Here is a 23,402-nt window from a genome sequence, read left to right as displayed (position 1 = left end):
TTCTAACATTTTATTTTTGGTTTGGTCTCCACAGCGCCATGCACTTTATTTATCTTTCATTCGACGTTTTGTCGTCGCTTTTCTAAAATTTCCCATGTTATTTCAACGTGGCAAGCAACCTGCAACGTGCCACCGGCGCCCGCACCCTTCGCCTGATGCACCCCTTGCTCAGGCAATTTTTTTGTTTTCCAGCTTCACCTTTTCCACGTTTTGGCTTTATTATACCCTAGCTGAGAGTGTTATAGTTTTACCAGACAATCTTACTGCACCTAAATTACGATTATATTTCAATTTTACAATCCATCACAATCTGTACTTTTTTAGTTTTTCGACATTAAGCTAAATATAGGAGCGAGAATCTGCCCACATTGTCGGCATCCATAAATACTCTTGCTTTTACTTGCTTATTTTGCGTCTTTTAATTTAACTGCCCTGGATGTATATTATTTCAATTTCATATGTTTTGCTCCTCTTTTGTTAGGACTTTTCTTATTTTTTTGTTCGCTGAACATGTTTAGAAATCGTGGAAAATGAAAGAATAACTTTGCCGCAGGTCAAGCGCCCCAATGTATGCTGTATGTTTTGTCTCTGTTACCTTTTACACACAGTTGTTGGTTTGATGTTTCATTTAGTTATACATACCCATATATATACAAATATACATGAGGTACATACGAGTGTAACACATATTTATATTGGTGCCAGCTGTGTTTATGAATTATTAAATGCCAAATGCTTTATAATTGATTTTTGCCCATTGAAATTTGTAAAATGGTTTGCAGTGAATTTTTGATAAAATGACAAAAATAAATAATAAAAAAAAACATGAAGTTATATAAAATAAATTCTAGATATACAATAATAGTTGGAAATAGTAAGTAAATCGCAACAGCTGCTGTCCCCAGCAAGTAAATAAATATTAATTATTGTGTACACAAAAACATTTAAATAAATTTAAATATGATATAAAAATGAACATGAAGAGCTCATTCTTTCAAATTTGATTTGGGGCAAATTCAGAACAAATATGGGATTACAGTTTGCGGTGAGTTTATTGTGAACTTTTTTTTTTTAAGAAAAGTAGTCTAAACAAATTTACGACCGCTTGATCAGGCAACAAAATTTGTTTTTTTTCCTCCCCTTTTTCCAAACAATGTGCCTTGGCTACGTTTATGTCAAATAATTATTTGAAGGAAATATAATTATAATGTGGAAAAAGCATCAAGTAAACTGTCAAGCATTGAATACTTAATAGAATGTTAATCAATTTTCCAAACTTCAGTGACTAAAAATTAAATAATTTATATATGTAGGTACGTACCTTACAGCTTATAGAATAAATGCAATCGAAAATTACTTAACAAACACCAATTCAATAATTGTATACTTGAAACACATTCAATTCAATAAATTCATACTGAAAAGGCAATTTCGAATCTAATACAAGAAGACAGCTCTCTATTTATTTAATAGATTCTTTTAATGTTATCTTAAATACCTCATAATAATAAATATCACCCACAAAGTTTAAGGAATATAAAATTAGTCACATTATTATAACGATTTCATAACAGGAAATGCAGGATATTGAACTGATATTATTACTGCTTACTAAGTACTCATATTAAATCACAATCTAGCTTTCAAGCATTACCAGGACAATAGATTTTTTTAATAGATATTTATATCCCTCGTTATGGTTTATGTGTAATATATATAATATAGAAAACATCATGGATTAACCACACACATCTGATGTACAAATGGTCTAATGCATAATGCTTCTACCCCATTTATCCCACTCCTTTAGCTGTCCAGTTCAGTAACTGCTTGTCGTCTAATGCACTGGAAAAACTTTGCCGAAAAACATGCAAATTTCGTTGGCACTAAACAAATAATAGACAGACCCGAACAAACCAAAGCAAATTGTGTTAATGGATGTAAGAAGAACAAAAAAAAAAAAGCAATTAAAACAATTAAGTGACGCGCTCTTTGGGCAACACTATTTGCAAAGTGAAAATGTAAAAAACATGCTGAGAAAAAAGAAACCAAGAAATTGTGTGGCATTAAAAAAGTGCCAAAACATTATATCATTTGAGAGAGGGTGTCCAAGCGAGCGAGGCAAATACGTATATAAAATGTAAATCATAAAAAATGAAAATAAAAATCCTCAATTTGTATGCTGTCGCATATTCAGTAATGCTTAAGCATTGTCCAGAGGTTGGGCGTGTACTTCTAGCTGTAACTGTAGCTGTAGCTGTCGTAAACGCTGTGTGAACGACTCAATGCATTGATAGAGGACATGAGCGGCTCTAATATTGATGCCTTGTCTTGGTGCTGTCATCAAAGAACGTGCTATTGTTTGAGCCAAATGTCTTCGTCAAAAGGTAGGACATTTGCTTATTTTTCCGTTCACACATCTGCAAGCGCTTATGGGCCCCAAGAAGATGGTCCAGAACGAACCGCATCGACCGCTGGACATGTTGCATACCCTTTTTGGCTCAAAACTTCGATGTCGTTTCCATTTCCTTTTACACTTTTTTGCATCGCCCTGGGCAATACATCTTGGACCACAAAACACAAAATCGTCTTAAGTATTTTGTGTGGTTTAAATAAAATAAAAATAATAAAATCCATCTCTTTCTATGTCGCTATTTGTTTATGTGTGTGTGTGTGTGTGTGTATGTATGTGTGTGTGTGTGTCTGTGTGTGTGTCTGTATGTGTGTGTGTAAAAGGATAAGCATGCTACATCCGCTTAACGTTGTGTATTTTCTTCGCTTATTCTTGTCTTGGTATTCAATTTGGGTCTCGTTTTGCGTAAATGATTTTATTTCGTTCTTTTGCGGCTTGCTGTAAAATTTTGATATACTATTATTCTATGCCCAGATCCAATGTCCGTCATTGTTTTTTATGGACACACATTACACAACAATCCATATCGCCCATTCACCCCGCCCCGCCCCATGCTCGCTCACACATCATCTTTCCAATCATCAGCCGCATGACATGGCCAAAAGGTGGTCTGCTGCATATTGGCCATGGCTATGCAAAACTCCGGCCATCTATGAGAATTCTGACACTTGTTGTCGCGTGTGTGTGTGTGTGTGCGTGTGTGTGTGTGCGGGCAAAAGGATTGATGTGCGCCACATGTTAATAGAATGTCTCATATGCCTAGTGAGCCGTGCTGAGGCAATATTAGAAAGGGTAGCTGCCATTCCAGCAGCTGTAAGCAGGAACTTTGTCCAGTGAAGCTGCTGGTATTGTGAATTACTGTCAACTGAAATCTAAATTAATTTAATTCAATGTAATATAATATTATATTATTAATAATAACTGTGATTTGTATATTTGTATTTCGCAAATGAACTAGAATCGATTGATTAGCATCCAAACAGGAAAATAATTGATGCATGAAATTTTGTAATCACGTTAAGTGTTATAAAAACATCTTAAAATTAATAAATTGATTTAGATGCCTTACATTGGGTACGGGAAGAGAAATAAAAATGAGAGAGGAGCGAGACTTACTCTTTTGACTGTTCAAGTCGAAATTCTCATTTTTATATACTCGTATAATTCTTCTGCAACCTACTTGGATTTGCATCTTGCAACAGCAGTTAATTATTTACACCCATTGGCTATATATACATATATATGTGCATTTCTCCAGCTATATATACATATATATGTGAATTTCTCCAGAAAGGGCTATCAAGTTACCCTCTATACTCAGATATAACGTACTCAACCTGAACATATTCACTACCCCAATCTGAAGTCATTTGTTTAGAAATGTATTCTCTTGCTAACTTATGAGCTTTCCAGTAATCAGATTAAACCAAATTTTATTAGTATGTATAGCGTATAAAGTCAGTTTTAACTTGTTGTTCCTTCAAAACTATCAAGGCAATGAAATAGAGAAAGGCAGATGGTAAAGTCTCCCTGTCCCTAGATAGAAATGGATGAGTCCAGAGGTACGAGTACCGCAGAACTTAATCGTCATTGCAATGCTGCATGAAATCACATTTTGGGCAATCGCTGGTTCCGTTGCTGATGCTTCTGTAGCTGCTATGGAAACAAGGCAATCTGCACGCCACACCAGAAACAGAACCAGAAGCAGCATCACAGTAGACCCAGAGTCCGCCACAGACAAACCAACAGACGCTGAGCAGGAGTGCAAGTCAGGCCACGAACATAACGTGCAACTTTCCAGCTTTCGCCGCAATCAATTTTACGGGTGCACAACGGCAGCAACGGCAACAGTAACAGCAACAACAGCAGGAACCAGAATTAGAGCAACCCCGAGCACACAGACCAACCCAAGTCCAAACTCAAACTCGATGCGACACGATTCACCCACACACACACACACACATACACATACATATATGCACACATGCATATGCATATATGTAGACATGAAGGCCAAACAACGTTAGACACGCAACCGGAAAGTGCTCAGCACGTGGTCCAGCTCACATGAAGGTATTAACGCGTAACAACATCGCTGCATGATTAACCACCTCCACTGGGTGGACGTCTGCGATGTGTTTGCCGCTTGTGGGCATGGCAGCGGTTTGCCATGACTCTGGCCTAGCTTTTGTCATGTACCAGACAAAGCTTATCCTGAAGCACCTATGGCCATGCAGCCAAACAGTTAACATTGCTAAGCGCCTAAGAGCAAGAATCGCAATTACAAACTGCACCTCAAATTAATTTAGAGTCAAGTCGTACCTATAGATACAAATATTGTATTCTCTTCTATTGAATGATTTTCAAATAATACCTATTAATTTAACTTTAAGCACAAACAGGAAAGAACTGTTATCTTAGCCGCACCAAAGATTACATATACATGGAGGCCACTAGATTTAGTAGTGCTATAACAATTGATGGTTTTACAATATATATATATAAAATATGTATTCTGCATGCAACCAAACTATAAGTCGGACATTTAATTTTTCATTCAACGTAAAATTACTTTTCTGAAAATGAAGTTGAATTGCGCGGGAAACGTTGATTTAACAGTTACTATGGCTGATTAACAGTTCAGTTGAGTGAAATAGATAATTTGTAATGTTATTTTTGTTTATTTGTTAGCAAATTATTGTAAGAATAATTATTCATATTTGTGACAATATTTTTTAATGATTATTAAAGGATTAAGGGATGCATATCTATTTCGTAATGTAATTTTTATATACTTTTTGTTTTTGAAAGCGATACAAAAATCGATAGTAAATCAGCTGTATGCTGTTAGCATTCGATTAATCGATATAGAAAAACGATTCACACTATCGTGTGAACATGTGCGAAATCGATATATTATCGTGTCTTGGTCTCGCGAATATGCTTTTACTGAATAGTATTTATTAAATGTGCTATAGTTTCGACGTGTCAGTTCGTTGTAAATAATTCGCATCGCTAGTCGCACAGTGAAAAGTGTCTAACACGCGTTCAATTCAAACAGTGGATAAGAAACACTTTCCCATAGCAAGGAAAGACAACAATAATTGCAAAAAAAAATTAAAAAACAATAATTAGTAACAGCATCATGGCGGATAAAATAAATGTTTGCATCGTTGGCTCTGGCAACTGGTAAGTGCATTAACAACAAAAACACTTACATAATAATTGAATTAAATGCACTTTGGTATTTTGGAAACTTGTGCAGGGGTTCGGCCATTGCAAAAATTGTGGGCGCCAATGCATCGGCGCTGCCCGAGTTTGAGGAGCGTGTCACAATGTTCGTCTACGAGGAAATGATTGATGGCAAGAAGTTAACGGAAATTATCAATGAGACTCACGAGAATGTAAAATACCTTAAGGGACACAAGCTGCCAACAAATGTGGTAAGTACACAGGGACACACATATTTATTTATATAAATATATATAGCTATGCAATCACTTCAAAACAATAGGTGTGAGAACAATTATTGACTTAGGTAATATGGAGGTGTATTAGAATTAGTTTTCATTAGTGGCGAATGCATTTGTCATAGTTGTCATTGCTCCTTACATAAAGACGCCGTTGCCTTGATCTTGACCGTCGCCAAATTATCTAATCAGATGTATGGGGGGGTGGCATGCAGATAGCTATTTTTATAATCCAAACACACTCTCTCACCTTGCACGCTCTCTCTCTCTCACTGTCTATCGCGCGCTGCAGTTTTTCAGGGCCAACAGCATACAAGCCAAAAAAAAAAGTTTCACCTTGCGGTGACGTTTGCAAACCCTCCTGCCAAGCTGGCAGCTCTCTCTCTCTCTCTCTCTCTCTCTCTCTCTCTCTCTCTCTCTCTCTCTCTCTCAGTGTCTTTGACGTAGGTCAAAGCCGGCTTGCCGTGCGCTCACTCTCTTTATTCTCTCTTAATTATTTTGATTGTGGCTCTCCCGCTCTCTCTTTGGTGTAATGTGTGCAAATCAATTTGGTATGTCACTTTCGACATTCACGTTGACAGGTGCATATATCTATCTATGCATTGAGTATGCATGCATAAATACATGTGAAACAAATAGAAACAACTCGCACAGTTAGTTGTTCAGCTGATAAGGTGCGACTTGACTTTTCGTGTTTGCTGATTATAGATAAGCCATACTGTTCGCCGTTCATGTCAAACATGCTATTTAAGTTGTCCAAATAAAGTGGCCACCTAATAAATATGTGGCGTTTTGAATTCAATTATGCATATACATGCATATGTATAATTTTTCTTTAATTTCTCGTAAGTGTGTGTTTCTTTTGTTTTTCTACAAAATTTAATGCCAGCACCTGTAGATATATGCATAGGTATGTACGATATATACATATATATATTTTTGGCAAATGTTCAATTGTGAAAACAGCAAATTAAAAAACAGAAAAAAAAGAAAAGAAATAAACAAATTGGTTATAAACAAATAACCATGGGACAATGTCAAATATTCAGTCAATTGTCAAATCAGAAAAGCATTATAAACTCAATAGATAAACTATTCTAATTTTATTTGACCGATAAGGGAAATAACATTTCAAAATCCAATTACAAGGGGAAAATATGTAGTTTCCTGATAACAGACATCCGTCTGATAGCTTGGCGCTCTATTTTTTAAAAGTGTATTCATAATTCTGTAGATAGCATCTATGACACAAGAAAATATATGCTTATACATATACGTATGTAAATATATAGGATGACAGATTAAATTTATATAGCCATAAATTGACAGGTTTTCAGTTTTCCTTAAAATAAATATATGTTATACATAATATTCGGCTCTAGCTTATCATCATTTCTTATTGGTCAAGTCACTATTTGGTAAAAAAAAAAAGAATTTGTCGATTTACTAAACAACATAATGAACACAAAACCTAAATTTATACATTGTTTGATTTGCGTATTAGATTTCATTTGGCAAAAGCTTAAATGTCTTAGCCACTATTTGCAATGCTAACAAATTATTAGCAATTTTGGCAGTTTCAAAACCGGTTGGCTTATCAAAAGCGAATAACAATCGAAAGAAACTTATAGCACCGCCTGAACTTTACACCATATATAAAAAGTTATGCAATGCTTATCAAAATGGCTTACGCCAACGCTAAAAAACAAGTTTCTTGCGAATAACAAGCAGCGCTGAACCAGATTTGAATATACCTTATATAATCATAAGCTAACATAATATTAAAAGACAAGTCTCAACTGATATGTATTTGAGTAGAATATAGAAAGTATTTAATATCGCAAAGTTTATTCATTCAACCTTGAGGTGTGTTTTAGTTCTAGGTTCTATTATGCGCTTATCAGAGTAATTTAAGCTGCTTATCAGAGCGTTTGCTTGGCATGTTTATTGATACACACTTTCCGCAACTTAGTTTGAAATTGTGTTTTAACTTTTTCTTTTTTGTCTCTTTCTCTTTGTTTCTAGATTGCAGTGCCCGATCTGGTTGAGGCTGCCAAGAATGCCGATATACTCATTTTTGTGGTGCCGCATCAGTTCATACCAAATTTCTGTAAGCAATTGTTGGGCAAGATCAAGCCCAACGCCATTGCCATATCACTGATCAAGGGCTTCGATAAGGCGGAGGGTGGCGGCATTGATCTAATTTCGCACATTATCACCCGCCATCTGAAGGTAAGCCTATACGCAAAGAGGACTCTTCGCAATCTTGATTAAACCTGTATTATCTACTATCAGATACCATGCGCTGTGCTGATGGGGGCTAATCTGGCCAATGAGGTGGCCGAGGGCAACTTTTGCGAGACAACAATCGGCTGCGCGGACAAAAAATATGGCAAGGTGCTGCGCGATCTCTTCCAGGCTAATCATTTCCGTGTAGTCGTTGTGGAGGATGCCGATGCCGTTGAGGTTTGCGGTGCCCTGAAGAACATCGTCGCCTGTGGTGCGGGCTTTGTCGATGGTCTCAAACTGGGCGACAATACCAAGGCAGCGGTCATTCGTCTCGGCCTTATGGAAATGATTCGATTCGTCGATGTCTTCTATCCGGGCAGCAAATTGTCCACGTTCTTTGAGAGCTGCGGCGTTGCCGATCTTATCACAACGTGCTATGGTTCGTGTCGAACAATGCAGTTAACATTCAATTATATTAAAACACTTTTTCAATTCATATAAAACATTTCACACAGGCGGTCGCAATCGTCGTGTATCTGAGGCTTTTGTCACATCTGGCAAAACTATTGAGGAACTGGAGAAGGAAATGCTCAATGGTCAAAAATTGCAGGGCCCACCCACGGCAGAGGAGGTCAACTACATGTTGAAAAACAAAGGCTTGGAGGACAAGTATGCTTAGGCTAAACATTTCAGGCCTAATTTATTTATTATATTAACCAAATATCAACTTACTTTCAGATTCCCCCTATTTACTGCCATACACAAAATTTGCACAAATCAGCTTAAGCCTAATGATTTAATCGATTGCATACGCAATCATCCTGAGCATATGTAAGTGTTGAGTTTCAATTGTTTTGCTTTTTGCACAGCCGCACATGATACCTCCAAGAGTTCCGTACTTACTTTCCCGTAATTCCCTACCCACCACAAAACCTTTTTGAGTTTCCCTATGCTACTGTATTTTAATTGCAATTAAACTTTTTTATTTTTCCTAGTAACACCAGATTTTTAGTTTTTGTTGTATTTTTAATTTTGCCCATTTAATTTTTACGTTTATTTAGTTGTACACCTATTGCACTTTCTTTAATCTCTTTTGTGTTTTGTTGCATTTATGATTTATATTTCTCCAAATTAATTATAATTATAGTATAACAAAAGCTGAATAATAAAACTGAAAAAGAAAAAAACAAAATTCCAAATTACCAAATTGAAATTATTCAAAATAGTATTTCATATTTTTCTTAATATACTGTAAATCATTTCAAATTCCAATTCATATCAATGCATTCAAAAACACAACCCTCCATATAACCTCAATCCACTTACTAAACCTCCAACATCCTTTTCATGTACATTTCTAAAACAAAACCAACTTTTATGTTTCATCAACAAAAATTTGTTTTCTTCTCTTCTTTTTTATATGATTTCTCATAGGGATACGACCATCATGCCGTCGCCAAAACTCTAACTGTGTTACACCAAATATGTAAAAACAATCAAACAAAGAAAAACAAAAGATAAAATCAATTGTATATATCCAATCAATTCATACGCGATTACTTACTATCACGCACACACGCATTTACAACCGATCTGAGCACAGATTGTACAGTCAGAAAATCGTTTCCTTCGCCAAGTTCAACATGCATTTCGATTTCGCCAAATCACAATGGTTTTCTAATGTGTTAACCGTTAAATATTTTCAATTTATGTGTACATAAGAGATAATGTCAGTGTCATATTGTTAAAAAATGAATTTTGTTAAACATTAATAAAGTATTTAATTATTTTTTGTACATATCAAAAACAAAAAGCATATTTAGGAAAAATATTTTCTTATGAAAACATATTTACGAATTGGCAGCAACTAATCGGCAGAGATCAGTAGGTATCAAAATTTGACGTTATTTTATAATTGAATATTACTTTGTTAATTTACATTTGTTTTTGAATGCAATTTGGAATGTTACGCTTACCCACACCGAGCACTTTATATAAATAATGAGTTTTGTTTTCTATTCCGCAGGCAAACTTTGTAAAATAGTAATACAAATTTTTAAACGATGTTATGCACCAAACAAGAGTCAATAGTAGTTTTTCAGCACCACTCATTCAGTCTTCAGAGGTCACTCAGTCAACTATTACTACTACTACCCAGCCAACGACAAGAATATTTATAGGTTGTTAATTTAATTGTAAAATCCAACGCATATCCAGCGATCCACAGAACCGAAGAAAAAAATTTTGAAGTCTGCCTTTTTTATTTTAACTTAGTTTTTACAAGTTTAATTAGCAAGAAATGTGCGCATGTACCTAAACAAACAATTGTAAATAACAACAATTAATTTTACAATTACAATACTTACAACAGAGGCGTAATAAACGGAACAACAATGGTTAATTTTAAATTGCAATCTTAGAAATATGGCATTATTTGCGTTAGTAATTTTTAGTGAAAATCAAGTGAACGGCGTAGAAATAAATTAAATGTAAAATGAAAATGTGTTAAATAAACAAAATACATAAAGGTAAATCTGTTTTATTTTAGTTTTTAATGCAATTCCAATTGTTCAAAGTTGAATCGAACCGATAATATTAATTTATCGATTAATGGAAAACAGCTGTTCTATTAGTTGTGCAGCCCTGGTCACTTTGCGCAATACTTGCGTTACAACTCTGTGTTTACGTTTCTTGCTGACTGTCAGATATTAGCAATAACAAAAGTATTTTTCTTTTGCCAGTGGAATATTTTTGCTTACAACCTGCTATGCAAACAACTCCGCATAGTAAAGCTATCAAAGTGTTCGCCAATTTATTGCAAATCATGATATATATTTGTTGAACGGTGCATTTTATATCTACTATACCGTGGTGTCATAAATCCCTTTGTTATTTTACGTTGGGGCAGCTGCCAAATCGTTCACATCAAAATAGAATTAGGTGAACTACGTAAAATGCTTGCTGCTTAATGTGCACTGTATTTATGTGTGTTAATTTTTGACGGTGCTTATTAAATATTTGCTTTTATTTATATGTGTATATATATATTTTGTGTAAATATTTATTTTTAATTGATAGTTGTAAAAATTTGGAGCGCATAAATCTTTAAGCACATTAGCTTATAAAACAAAACGCACTTAAAACAATTAAAATAATAATAAAGAACTGATACTGCAACAGCTGGCACTGCTATTGATATGGCCTTTGCTTCCTTGCTGAAATGGACCCACAAAAGATAACCGAATTGGCCAACTTGCTGCGCAAGAATGGTGACAAAATCCTCAGCTCCGAATTCACATTAACCCTATCAGGTGAGCGGGCATGCGGGCGAAACATGACCAAGCGGTGACCGCATCTACCTATTGCTTTGTGTCTAAGTTTCGCTGCCTTATCGTTGTTGAACTCATTTTGTATCACACATACACTTGCAGGTCCGCTGCTTCGCGCTTTGAATGATTCCTTTACATTGATCGCGGACAGCGATTTTGGAGCTGGCGCTGATCTGGGCACATCCAGCAAACATCAACAGGCTTTTCAGGTGGTCAAGCCCATCAATGCCAAGTCCAGTGTATTTCCCGATCTTCAGCTGCTCCATGACTTTGTGCAAAAGACAACGCTGCTGAAGCTTAACTTCTTTCCCGGCGAGCATTATTTTGAGGGCGCCATCGATATTGGCAAGTTTCATGCACTGCGCCGCCTAGAGGTGCACAAGATCAACATATGCCAGGTGGTGGGCATACACGCGCTCCGTTCCCAGTTGCAGCATTTGATTTGCGTCAAGAGTCTGAACAATGTGGAGGACATCATCACTCGTTGCGGCGGAGACAACTCGAATGGTTTTGTCTGGAACGAGCTGCAGTCGGCCGACTTCAGCTACAACAATTTGCGTTGCGTGGACACAGCTCTGGAGTTTGCTCAGCACTTGCAGCATTTAAATTTGCGACACAATAAACTCGCTAGCGTGACGGCCATCAAATGGTTGCCGCATCTAAAGACGCTCGACCTGAGCTACAATTGCCTGACGCACCTGCCGCAGCTACATGTGGAGGCCTGCAAGCGGCTTCAGGTGCTCAACATAAGCAATAACTATGTGGAGGACCTGTCGGACATAACCAATCTGGATGCTCTGACCAATATGGATCTGTCCGACAATTGCCTGCTGGAGCATTCGCAACTATTTCCGCTGAGCTTTCTAATGACACTCACCACGCTCAATTTGCAGGGTAATCCCTTGGCGTGCCATCCCAAGCATCGACTGGGCACATCGCAGTTTTTACACAAGAATACGAACACTGTGAAATTCGTGCTGGACTTTGAGCCGCTGTCCAAGGCGGAGAAAGCATTAGTTGGCACTCATCCCCATAGGGGCATCATACGTCATCGGCTTGTCAGCAGTCAAATTTCAATAAATAGCTCAGGTGCATCCGTCAGTACACCCGCATCCAGTGTGGGATCGCAGCATTCGCTCTTAGTCCATAGCAAGGACTCATTTCCCGAAGCAGAAGGGAAAAGGCGCACCAAGAAGCTACGCACGGTGGAAATTGAAGAACATGGCGATGAGACACCAGCAGACAAAGTTCCTTCAACCGTCTCTGCCACAGAGTCTGCAAATGGCCTGAAGCAGAAAGCGCTGCAAGAGTCAACCGATGGGAGCCATTTGGAGACCAAAAACCAAATTGAAGCACTTCATCTCAAGTACGGAAACGAGTGGCTACAGCCGCAGCCCAGTGAACAGGAGCGTCACGATGCGCGCCAGAATTTTAATGAGTTCCTTGGCGAATTACTGCCATCAGCACATCAGGCGGAGCTAGAACAAGAGTCCTTAAACATTAGCTCCACACCAACGAACAATACTAATTGGGAAACATTTAATGCAACGCTGACTCCCATCAAGGCAGATGGGGACAACACCGATACGGACATTACGCAGCAAACAGTTTACGAATCATGCAATAACAGCACCGAGACGCAATATGAGAGTATGAATGATACACTGCAGCAGCAGGTTGAACAGGAGGAGATTGATAAGCACAAGGAAGTGCTTAATCGCTATGCGACTGCAAGTGCCGAGCTGGAGGAGGTACCAGGTAAAATCCCAAGCAATCGCTCACTTAAATCATATCCTAATCTGATGTTTTATTTAACTCTACTGTAGTATCTGACGAAGAACCCGACGAAAAACTCTATATTGTCTACCATGAACACAAGACCAGCGAGCCATTGTTCTTAACTATTTCCTCCAACTATGTGCGTGAAAAGGATGCTCTCAGCGAACGGTTCGTATTTGAAATGTGCAATATATGGCATATGGCATATATTTACTTACCTAACTTACTTTCTATCCTTAGCACAAAAACGAAATGGAGCATAAAATTCTTGGAGTCTTGTGAGAGAATCAAAGCAAATACTTTGCGCATTAATTTTGATACAGTGCAAAAGGATAAACAGGAGCGCATTTATTGCGTAGAGAATGCACTATGTCAGGTATATAGAATCAACATTGGCACCTCGAAAACTCAAGTTACAGAATGGAGCATTTTTATGAAGTGCGAATATTCAGTTAAAAATTTAAATTAATTTTTCGAGCGACTATGAATAGATATCAGCAATACTTGTCAGACAATTAATACATATCTACCTGTATCTTATCTAGGAACTAGAAAAGACTCTGCGCGATATTCTTTCACAGCGTGATCTCACCGATATGAACATAACCATCTATAGCTGTGTCAATTGTGGTATTAAGTTCAGCAGAGAACGCAAAAATAAGAATTACAAAACAGCAGGTAGACGATAACACGGTGAGCACTACTTTCATACAAATTCTAATACACAACTCTCTTATAGAGTTGCGTTGTCCGGAATGCCGCAGCGTCTACGTGGCGGAGGTAAATGATACATGCGAGCCGCTGGACAAATCCAAAGGGGCCACAGTGGAATCGAAGTTGTCACCAGCACTGATTGTGGAAGAGTCACCTATTAACACGCCGCTGATATTGCAATGCAGCGAGGACAATCAAAGCATTGGCAAGTTCTTGGCTAGTCTTCTGTTTTTTGTTGATCAAATAATGGAACAATTTTGATAAAAAAAAAAACAAACAAACAACACAAGTAGATTTGTGTAAAATGTATTATGATGCATTTCGGTTTTGTGATCTGTTGATATTTGTGTAGTTATGTTTTGGGCTTATGTTGAATTCTTTTATTATTGTATTTGCTATTGCTTTTAATTTAATTATTTTTATTCTTTTTCTTTTTGCATGATATGAATTACACGAAACACACACACACACATGAGTTAATCAAAATGGCAAACGAGACTAAATCTAACTTTTGTATATTTTATGTACTTTTTTGTATCTTTCGCTCACCCAACCACAACAACAACAACTACAATTGTAAAATACTATTTCATAATTTAGTGGGCAACAGCAGGCTCATCGCTAATAACACACCCAAGCGTAGGAATTTGATGCAACCCACAACAAGTTAATATGCCAATTTATTGTATATGTATTTAAATAAATTTTTCTATGTTGTTAACAACAATTTGCTTTTTGGCATCTTGTTGTAATGTGAAGCAGCATTTTGGCATGAATACAATTAACAAACAAAGCAAATATTTTCAAAATTTTAAATCAGCTAACGCACCAGTTAAGAAACGCGCGCCTTTTACTAAAAAGCAAAGCAATGCTGCTTCCATTCAAAAAAATAATAGTTTCACAAAATGCTGCCAGGTCAACAAACTAATTGTAAACAATTTCACAGGCTCGGCCAATTCGCTGAATGAGAGCAGCTCATGTTCGAAGATAACCAATTCGCAGTGCTCCTTTGACTCCAATCAGTCGGTTGTGGGCAGTTCCAACACAGAACGCGATTTGGAGTTTCGTGCCAATGAAAGCGATGTGGATATCATTTCCAATCCGAGCCAGTCAAGTATTGAGGTATTGGATCCAAATTGTGTGCAGAGCGCAAGTCGCAAAACCTCCGAGGAGCGACGCATTTCACAAATGCCCAATCTGCAAACCATCGATGATGACCTCAGCCAATCACACAGTTTTATTGATCGCGAGGTTGGCCAACTGCTCGCCGATCAGGCCACAACACGAACGATGGCAACTACAGCCACAACATCTGCAGACACAACACCAAAGTCCAAAACCTTGGCTCACGCTCAGCTAACGGAGAGCAGTTCATCGGGCTCGGTGACTGACAGCATTTGCACAACCTACGAGCAGCAGGGCAAACAACAATCGACGGAGAAGACAGTTCAAGAATCGGACGATGCAATCAGTGTGCAAAATATGCTGCTGGCCGAATCCGCTGGCAACAACAAAAGTCAGCAAGAAAACATTAGCAATGAAATGACAGGCGCTAATGGCCAAAATGAAACGAAACATTTAAAGAAAGCCGAAGATGCGGGATTATCATCTCTATTCGGAGGTGCGTTAAAAATGTATTTAATTCAGTTTACGAATACAGAAAGTATTAAAAGTAATAATAGGTATTAAGATTTATATAATCACAACTAATTTACTTTGACAGCCCTTTTCCAATCGACCAACATGCTAATGTCTAGTTCAAAGAATCTCATCGATGCGGAGACTACTGCATGTGACATTCAGCCATACAAGTTCAACTATAGCGATTTCAATGACATTGATCACCGTTTGAAGCTCTATTTCTATCAGACCAAGTTCAAAGAAGTGGGCGAACATTTCAAGTGGCTGGCCAAGGGACGGATTTATAATGAACAAACCCAAACGCTGCGCGATGGCTTGGTAGTAATTTCCACATGCAAGTGTTACCTCATGGAAGCCTATGCATCGCCCCGTGATGATGTGTCCAAGTGGCTGCGTCAGGTGGTTAGCGTTACCGTCAATCGCTTGACACGCATTCAGCTTTTGCCCTGGAAACTAGGATTGGCTTTCAACCTACGCGATTGGGGTGATTTCGTGCTGATAATGCAGGATATGTTGCGCACAGACAGTTTACTATTGTATTTGGCTGGTGAGTGAATTAGTGGACTGCATAAATGGTCTACATTAGCTTATATATATATCTTAATATCTCACCAGACAATCCGCTGCCGCCGGAATGCGAGGTAATCCAACATCCTGCAGATGAAGTACGTCAGCGGCTCAGTTCGCTGGTCACTGAACCACTGAAGATGTGCGCCATGCTGAGCGGCTGCCAGTGGACATGTGGTCAGGAGAAGCGTAGCTTTGAGCTCTGCACACTGCTCACGACGGACACACAATTGCATATTGCTGGCAATGGCAAATTCAATTGGTTGACATCAAATGCGGAGCAGGTGTCGATTGAGCTCTCACTCACACAGCAAATGAGTAACCTGGTAGAGGTGGAGCGAGTAACGGAGTGCGAGTATAATGTAAATTTCCTGGATGAGACCGAAAATAAATGTGAATTGTGGCATATGCAGTTTGAAACACCGACGAATGCCGAATGCTGTCTGAAGGCTATTGGACAGTCCTGGGAGCAGTTATTTGGCGTGCCATTTAGCTTCTCCGGAACGTAGTATTCGCCAATTGACCACGGACAAACTACACTAATTTCATATCAAAACAGAGAACTTTCTATATACATACTTTTGACTCATATGAATTGTGAGCTATCTATTAATCTACATATATACTAATTATAAAATAATTATGCCTATATTTGTAAAATGAATATGTTTGAAGAATTAACTGTCTTAGGCTTAGTATTTCAATCAAGGACAATATAAATATCGAGAAGCAAGCGAGAAATGGTGCTTACCCTTTGAATGTGTAACATATATATATATATATATTCTAATACATACAACAATAATCTATAGTCATTGTAAAATATGTATAGCAAACCATTCAAACGACGTTCGACATAAATATTTACTTTTATATACACATAAATGGCCATGAAGGCATAGTTATTGTTTTTGTAATAAAATACAGAAATTGTGTTATTCCTTTACACATTTATTCATTATTATTTTATTTGTTTATTTTTTGTATGTTAGCTTTTTAATTTTACAGACAAAAATTTGAGGAAAGGATGCAATTATTAAGCTTTTGGGACTTGAGTGGGATTATGGATTATGACTCCTAACTAAAGTTAAAAAATAGTTCCACCTTGGCCACATCCTTGCAGAAGTTTATGATGCGTTAGAATCGCAAGTATCAACAACATTGAACTGCATTCAAAGACTATAGTGTCATCTACAAGTTCAAACAATTCTAGAAATTTTACTCGTATTGCATATCTTTGTAGTATCTATATTAATTCCATAATGTCAAGTTAATTAATAACTTAAAGCGGTTCTACAATATTGTTGGGAGCAACATATTCAAATTGTTCTTCCACTTTATTTTATTTCGGTGCGCCTCTATATTGCGATAGATGGCGCTATTTATACCCAATGTACTATAGGTGGCGCCACGGGTACCAAAATAATTAATATCACATTTTGTTAATTTGGAGATATAATTCAGTTTATACATGATTTTAACTTTTTTGAATATTAGATCATATTTTTTTATAAACTTATGAATATCTTATAGTTGGGACAAATCACAGCACACTTTGTTAAAAATTAGTAGCTATATTTTAACTCGATTGTGCGAATTAAGAAAACGGGTCATTCCATATTTGATTTGTGCTTTGTACATTTATTAATTGTACTTGAACTATACATTTTAATATTAACAATATGCTCCTCCTAGCTAAAATAAACATGTATATTTCTGTACAATCCTCCTTTTTCACGAACTCTTTACTTATCACCCAATTGCTCGGCTATCCAATCGAGATGCTCCTCTTTGTAGCGCGGATCGGCCATAATCAAAGCTGTTGACTTTGATGTGTAATAGTAGAAAACCGACACTATCAAATAATATTAAAATATTTCAATTCAGTAACAAAAAAATATTTGAAGTTTGGCACTTACTCATGCGCTGAATAACCGCCAAGGCGTAGAGCGCCAAAGGCCATTGCTGAGCCGTTTCCGATGCCGATAATCGATACTGATAGACAATCCAAGAGTGCTGCGAGGCGGACAGCAGAAAATAGAAGGTGATGCAAAACAGAAATAGCTTGCAATTGCGCAGGATAATGTGGGAGGCGCCCACTTGATAAACGCAAGTCGAATGTAGCGCCAATGTGAATAATAGGTACTCAACAATAATGAAGGCGTCTTGAATGCTACACATGATTATATATATAAATATATACGTTTATTAATATATACACATTAGAAGACACAGCTTGTAAAACTTACACAAAACAAAATATGGCAGTTTGGAGCTTATTCCGCGATATCCATGACCCAAAAGCGTTGAAAAGCAAATCAGCTGCCAGCAGCGCAAGTTGCAGTGCGACAAGCCAGGAATAACGCTGCAGAGTTAGCTTCATATTTGATTTTGAACTGAAGCGTAACCTTTTCCTTTGAGCTGCTTACAGGTTTCTTGCGTATTTTGTTTTGTTTGTGCCTGTGTTGAGTCCTTCGACGTAGTGACGTCAAATGCGCCCACGCGAGCATGCGCCTCATACTCCCTATAATCGTTAATCGATAGCTTATCGAAATAACGACTATTCTAACTGTTAACTAACATTTCCAGTTCTATTATTTTAAAAAACAAAATTAAATTTTCCATACTTTTGATTTCTTGTATTAAGAGTTGTTATAAGTAATATATTATTTATTTTTACTTGAAGAGGGTATTAGCTTAATAACCGAAAATATTGGTGTTTAATAAACGTTTATTGAGGACGGCTTATCATTCTAATATATGTACTTGCTATTACCATATTTGCTAAATATATATCACACTTATAATTCCATAATTAATATTTACTTATTTATTTGTCACAAATTACAATTTCAGAGATAACGTGCATATTCAAATGGATACGGCTGTCTCATTCGCAGATCCTTAAGACTGAGCATCGACTGCCTGCGAAATCTCACATAGTACTGTTGATTCAACTCCGAGTAGTAGTTGCTAGGCAAAAGATGTGTCCAGCTGTGTTCGTCTTCATTTTGATTCGTTCTTTGCTCTGTAAACTGTGACATTCCAGAAACTGATGACGGAATAAGTTCAGGTGCTGCTGCTGAGATTACCCGTTTTGGGGTCAACAAAAGCAGCAGTGGAAGCAATTGCAACATTATCTTTAATTTGTCCATTTGTTAATGGTGTTAACCGGTCAGAGCTTCACCCCACGCCGTTCTCCTTGGTTATGCAAAACCAAACTGCTGTCCGTTTGAGATTGTCAGCAATTTTCGCATTTCGGTCTGCTCGCTTTCGGCTCTTGCATTTTCTATTTTTCAAGTGCGCTCAGCGTTTTTCGACTGGGCTATAAAGTTGGGAGCCTCAACACAGCTGAACTACAGTCAACCGTTCGATTCCAGTTCAGCAGCAACTAACGAAAAATGGCATTCAAGTTTAACCACATCTTTTTGATCACCATGCTGGCGATGTGCTGCGCCGCAGAGACGATTCAATTGCAGCCAACGCAAGGCATACTGATCCCGGCACCACTGGCCGAAAACATTCGTGTCTCGAGGGCTGCCTATGGCGGCTATGGAGCACCGGCTGCTGCACCCTCTTATGCCGCCCCAGCTGCTCCATCTTACTCTGCACCCGCTGCTCCCGCTTACTCTGCACCAGCACCAGCACCTGCACCAGCTGCCTACGCCGCGCCCGCCGCTCCTTCCTACGCTGCACCGGCCCCAGCTCCAGCCGCTCCATCTTATGCCGCTCCAGCCCCAGCTGCGCCGACCTCCATTCCAGCCCCGCCCTGCCCCAAGAACTACCTGTTCAGCTGTCAGCCTTCGCTGCAGCCCGTGCCCTGCTCAGCGCCAGCTCCATCTTATGGCTCATCCGGTGCCTACTCCCAGTACGTGCCCCAATACGCAGTTCCCTTTGTTCGCGAATTCCTCTAAGTGCAATGATTGATCATGAGATTGGAAAATTGGCTCTACTTTTGCAATAAACTGAAATTAACAAAGAAAAATATTACCTATTGATTTTTTATTTATTATTTTAACAATTACTTGGGGAATTCACTAACACCTATTAAAAATATTGAGATCTTGAACATTATTCAAGTTCTCCAATACTTTTGATTTTGAAATACTTGGAAAATAGTCTGTTCATTTCACATAAAGTAAATTCAGGTAAACTAAATAAAAATTGAATTTAGAAGAAGTTCAGTTTGTTATCAAATAATAATATTCTGTATACTTTATCAGCCTTCTCACCCAAAATTCGCGGATATAATTTGAATATTATCACTAAGTTTTGTGGTATTCTAATTATTTCTTCGATTCTTCTTTTTCATAAAAGTCTGAGAACATCTAAATAGATAGTAATAGCGGATGGAATTCCCATGTCATAGCTACTTTTATTGGTATTGACTGGGTTATATCAATAATATGTGTGTTTCACAGTCGTCAGCTCCTCACAATGTTCCGTAGCGAACGCAACTAAATCAATATTATGTCGATTATCAGTATTTGTTTTCCAATTTTACAATGATTCCCGTCTCACTCAAATTCAACATAATTTATACAACTTTCAGGTTAATGGTTTATTTATAGACATGAATATCAGTCCTTTGGTCTCTCAACAGCTATGATTATTTGATGCTGAGCAGGGCACTGGCTTCAGCACCGGTTCACAGGAGAACACATAATTATTCGCACAACTCGGAACTGGGACGTTGGGGGCATTGCACTCGGGTATTATTGGCTGTTTCTCTCCTGGCTGTTGTTTCTCCTCCTCCTCTGCTCCATAGCTGCGTGCAAACCCGCGTCCAAATTCAAAACCACCGCCGAAGCCACCGCCAAAGCCGCCGCTACCTCCAAAACCACTGCCACCGCCGAAACCGCCACGTGAACCGCCGAATGGACCGCCGCGTCCAAAACCCCCACGTCCCAAACCTCCAAAGCCAGGGCGGCCGCCGAACGGTGACCCACCAAACGAAGGCCTGCCAAAACCGGATCCTCCAAAATTATTCTCCACAACCACTGTTTGCTGTTGACGTGGTTGGCGCAGCAGCTCGATGTTATCCTCCAGCTGTTGCGGCGTATAAAGGCGAACGGGAATGACGTGATAGAGGTGCCCAATGGGACTACGTACGCAGCGTCCACCGCAATTGGCCATACATTCCTGAAACTGATAAGAGCAGCAGAGGAGCAGCGAGATAAACGTCCACAGAATGGACATGTTGATATGCTGATTTTTGGGTGGGTAACTTAACACCTGGCGTGCCGTGAAAATGTAAACTAAGACTAGCCGGCATTGGGTGTTAGCCAGTTGGTTTTTATCAATGCGATCAAGTTTTTGGGGGTTTTGTCTTCATGCTGCAACAAAATGCAGCGTCAAGCGGAAATGAAATCAGAAAGTGTGCAACGGAAAAACCTTCAACGTAATATGGTCAACTGGGTTAGTAGGTCAAGGGCTGTTCATGTGGGTTCAAGTTAATTCCTATTTAATCTCTGACACATCCTCGCTGCATTCTCTGGTCAAGTCATGACTGTTGACTGTTCGCTAACCCGACAACGAATACCCAACCGAACCCGAGGTTCAGCAAAACATTTGCATAGGCCGTCCAGCTAGCCCACATATGTTAGCCACTGACAGATCAAATTACCAAAAAAAATTTCCTGTAGTTGGCAATTTTTTCTTACTGTTGCTGTTTTTGCTGTAGATTTGGATTGCCAACGTTGACAGACATTTCGCAATCGACAGTTCTTTTACTTTCTCTGTAGAAAAAATTCCAATTGAAAACAACAATTACGGCTAAAAATCAGCTTGGTTCAGAGACCCCAAACAAACAATATGCAATTTAGTTAAATTTCTACAGATAAAGAGAGAAAGAAAAAGTGCCCACTAGTAGAAAATACACAATATGCTGATCTGGATTTTAACTTTATGTAGGTGTTGTTGCAGACATGAGACTGTATAAAGTTCAATGTTCCATTAAATATCACTAAGAAATATACTTCATTGAAAATCCGAATGATATGCATTTTATATAAATAATTCTGCAAGCTGAAATTTTATTTCCTTATCTCTCTTTCTCTTTATTCGTTTATTATGGTATTTTCTCACTCGTTCTTATAATCGAAAAATGTTTGAACAAAGTTTGAAGGCCGCTACAAAAATCTGTTTTCATTTGATATCGCTTTTCCCTTAGCAGATTTTCACTTTATAAATTGACAGACTTGGGAGCAAGTATTGAATTTCATACATTTCAAACGGAAATCAATATATACTTACGTAAGTAATACTCTCTTTTAAACAAATGTGTAAAAGAAATTCCTGGAAATAAGTATTTATATTTATGCAACAAATACGATTAAACTTAAGAACAACTGTGTAAATAAATTCGTAGAATAAAATTCCACAGGGAGATAATTTCTTTATATTTTAAACTATCTTGGAATTCTATTGTTTAAACATTGTTTTCATTGTTATTTATACGCAAGTGATACAGTTGCATTCTAAAATGACTAATTACTCAGAGCAGCTGCAATGGCCGTTAAAGTTTAAGTCATAATCCAAGGAAATCTGTTGGATGAATAAAACAATTGCTCGAATTTCGCTTTTTGAATTTGGTAACCATTTAATTGAACCATATCTTTTTTTTACATTTTCAAGATTTTTGTTTCTCAGCATGTTTGGAAGCCGTTCAGGTCTGCAGGCCAGTTGTTCTTCTAGTAGTGGTAACCATAGCCCTGTGGTGCATAAGCGGCGCCGTAGAGCTGCTGCTGGGGCAGACCGTAATTGGGAACAGCGTAGCTGGCAACGGGCGAGGAGTAAGCACCGGCAGATCCATAGCCGGAAGATGGAGAGCTGCATGGAACTGGGGCCAGGTTGGGCTGGCAGCTGAACAAGTAGTTCTTGGGGCAAGGAGGAGCTGGAATGCTAGAGCCACCGCCGCCCGAGCTGCCGCCATAAGCGGATTTGCGCAGACGGGTCAGATCACCGTAGCCTTGGCCGGAAAGTCCCTCAATTTCGGATTCCTGTCCAGCAGAGATGCCACTGTTGGGCGAAGCCACAGCGGATGCGGCGATGGCGATGAAAGCGAAGCACACGAAGAATTTCATCTTGAAGCTGTTGGTTTTGTTGTGGTTACCAAAGGTGACTGATGCCATTTGATATCACAGGCCAAGTTTATATAGTCACAGTTTGCCGAGTTAGCATAAAATAGCTGGCAAGTAAGTGCGTTCAACTAGTTTTACGCTTTGCATTTTAGCTTTATCAGCTGTCTTTCTCTGCTCT

The 23,402-nt window shown here is 38.3% G+C and overlaps 7 protein-coding genes across 10 annotated transcripts; 3 read left to right on the top strand and 4 right to left on the bottom strand.

Annotated features, from left to right (window-relative positions):
* Window positions 1–5,326: 5,326 nt before the first annotated feature.
* LOC6562801 (glycerol-3-phosphate dehydrogenase [NAD(+)], cytoplasmic) lies at window positions 5,327–10,535 on the top strand. Of its 2 annotated transcripts, none has more exons than XM_032736449.1 (7): window positions 5,327–5,602; window positions 5,679–5,856; window positions 7,909–8,115; window positions 8,179–8,551; window positions 8,628–8,781; window positions 8,851–8,943; window positions 10,139–10,535. In XM_032736449.1, exons 1-7 carry the CDS (start codon window positions 5,559–5,561, stop codon window positions 10,149–10,151), a joined length of 1,062 nt encoding a protein of 353 aa, XP_032592340.1. In that variant the 5' UTR covers window positions 5,327–5,558; the 3' UTR covers window positions 10,152–10,535. The 2 variants fall into 2 exon arrangements, with proteins under 2 accessions (XP_032592340.1, XP_001988153.1); XM_001988117.2 differs by having other exon boundaries at window positions 5,347–5,602; window positions 9,547–10,535.
* Window positions 10,536–10,877: 342 nt separating this feature from the next.
* On the top strand, window positions 10,878–17,027 carry LOC6562802 (serine/threonine-protein kinase 11-interacting protein). Of its 3 annotated transcripts, none has more exons than XM_032736451.2 (11): window positions 10,878–11,052; window positions 11,293–11,423; window positions 11,544–13,199; window positions 13,268–13,388; window positions 13,461–13,596; window positions 13,766–13,898; window positions 13,960–14,139; window positions 14,535–14,600; window positions 14,881–15,555; window positions 15,658–16,122; window positions 16,191–17,027. In XM_032736451.2, exons 2-11 carry the CDS (start codon window positions 11,333–11,335, stop codon window positions 16,649–16,651), a joined length of 3,984 nt encoding a protein of 1,327 aa, XP_032592342.1. In that variant the 5' UTR covers window positions 10,878–11,052; window positions 11,293–11,332; the 3' UTR covers window positions 16,652–17,027. The 3 variants fall into 3 exon arrangements, with proteins under 3 accessions (XP_032592342.1, XP_032592341.1, XP_001988154.1); XM_032736450.2 differs by having other exon boundaries at window positions 11,191–11,423; XM_001988118.3 differs by lacking the exons at window positions 10,878–11,052; window positions 14,535–14,600 and having other exon boundaries at window positions 11,239–11,423.
* A 679-nt stretch (window positions 17,028–17,706) lies between these two features.
* LOC6561919 (transmembrane protein 138) lies at window positions 17,707–18,591 on the bottom strand. Its single transcript, XM_001988119.3, has 3 exons — window positions 18,392–18,591; window positions 18,062–18,315; window positions 17,707–17,997 (listed from the first exon to the last, which is right to left on the bottom strand). Exons 1-3 carry the CDS (start codon window positions 18,523–18,525, stop codon window positions 17,888–17,890), a joined length of 498 nt encoding a protein of 165 aa, XP_001988155.1. The 5' UTR covers window positions 18,526–18,591; the 3' UTR covers window positions 17,707–17,887.
* Window positions 18,592–18,984: 393 nt separating this feature from the next.
* LOC122322447 lies at window positions 18,985–19,469 on the bottom strand. Its single transcript, XM_043214613.1, has one exon. It carries the CDS (start codon window positions 19,295–19,297, stop codon window positions 18,995–18,997), a length of 303 nt encoding a protein of 100 aa, XP_043070548.1. The 5' UTR covers window positions 19,298–19,469; the 3' UTR covers window positions 18,985–18,994.
* A 51-nt stretch (window positions 19,470–19,520) lies between these two features.
* LOC6562690 (vitelline membrane protein Vm26Ab) lies at window positions 19,521–20,127 on the top strand. The gene has a single exon (XM_001988121.3). It carries the CDS (start codon window positions 19,544–19,546, stop codon window positions 20,054–20,056), a length of 513 nt encoding a protein of 170 aa, XP_001988157.1. The 5' UTR covers window positions 19,521–19,543; the 3' UTR covers window positions 20,057–20,127.
* Window positions 20,128–20,688: 561 nt separating this feature from the next.
* Window positions 20,689–21,587, bottom strand: LOC6561699 (loricrin). The gene has a single exon (XM_001988122.3). The coding sequence runs from the start codon at window positions 21,339–21,341 to the stop codon at window positions 20,739–20,741; it is 603 nt and encodes a 200-aa protein (XP_001988158.1). The 5' UTR covers window positions 21,342–21,587; the 3' UTR covers window positions 20,689–20,738.
* Window positions 21,588–22,770: 1,183 nt separating this feature from the next.
* LOC6561700 (vitelline membrane protein Vm26Aa) lies at window positions 22,771–23,242 on the bottom strand. Its single transcript, XM_001988123.3, has one exon. It carries the CDS (start codon window positions 23,225–23,227, stop codon window positions 22,835–22,837), a length of 393 nt encoding a protein of 130 aa, XP_001988159.1. The 5' UTR covers window positions 23,228–23,242; the 3' UTR covers window positions 22,771–22,834.
* Between the last annotated feature and the right edge of the window lie 160 nt (window positions 23,243–23,402).

The sequence above is a fragment of the Drosophila grimshawi genome, unplaced genomic scaffold (assembly GCF_018153295.1).
Source record: "Drosophila grimshawi isolate 15287-2541.00 unplaced genomic scaffold, ASM1815329v1 contig_1377, whole genome shotgun sequence".
NCBI lineage: Eukaryota > Metazoa > Arthropoda > Insecta > Diptera > Drosophilidae > Drosophila > Drosophila grimshawi.
Note: the sequence above shows the minus strand (reverse complement) of the source record. Positions and strands in the feature narration are given on the sequence as shown.

Excerpts from the sequence above, each read along its gene's own strand:
- LOC6561919 (XM_001988119.3), bottom strand. The coding sequence starts at position 18,525 with ATGAAGCTAACTCTGCAGCGTTATTCCTGGCTTGTCGCACTGCAACTT. Across the intron at positions 18,316-18,391 it reads ACTGCCATATTTTGTTTTGT|CATTCAAGACGCCTTCATTA; the intron begins GTAAGTTTTACA and ends AATCATGTGTAG. Across the intron at positions 17,998-18,061 it reads GGCGGTTATTCAGCGCATGA|TGTCGGTTTTCTACTATTAC; the intron begins GTAAGTGCCAAA and ends ATTATTTGATAG.
- LOC6562690 (XM_001988121.3), top strand. The coding sequence starts at position 19,544 with ATGGCATTCAAGTTTAACCACATCTTTTTGATCACCATGCTGGCGATG.
- LOC6561699 (XM_001988122.3), bottom strand. The coding sequence starts at position 21,341 with ATGTCCATTCTGTGGACGTTTATCTCGCTGCTCCTCTGCTGCTCTTAT.
- LOC6562801 (XM_001988117.2), top strand. The coding sequence starts at position 5,559 with ATGGCGGATAAAATAAATGTTTGCATCGTTGGCTCTGGCAACTG. Across the intron at positions 5,857-7,908 it reads ACAAGCTGCCAACAAATGTG|ATTGCAGTGCCCGATCTGGT; the intron begins GTAAGTACACAG and ends CTTTGTTTCTAG. Across the intron at positions 8,116-8,178 it reads TTATCACCCGCCATCTGAAG|ATACCATGCGCTGTGCTGAT; the intron begins GTAAGCCTATAC and ends ATCTACTATCAG.
- LOC122322447 (XM_043214613.1), bottom strand. The coding sequence starts at position 19,297 with ATGGACAAATTAAAGATAATGTTGCAATTGCTTCCACTGCTGCTTTTG.
- LOC6562802 (XM_032736451.2), top strand. The coding sequence starts at position 11,333 with ATGGACCCACAAAAGATAACCGAATTGGCCAACTTGCTGCGCAAGAAT. Across the intron at positions 13,389-13,460 it reads AAGGATGCTCTCAGCGAACG|CACAAAAACGAAATGGAGCA; the intron begins GTTCGTATTTGA and ends TTCTATCCTTAG. Across the intron at positions 16,123-16,190 it reads TTTACTATTGTATTTGGCTG|ACAATCCGCTGCCGCCGGAA; the intron begins GTGAGTGAATTA and ends ATATCTCACCAG.
- LOC6561700 (XM_001988123.3), bottom strand. The coding sequence starts at position 23,227 with ATGAAATTCTTCGTGTGCTTCGCTTTCATCGCCATCGCCGCATCCGCT.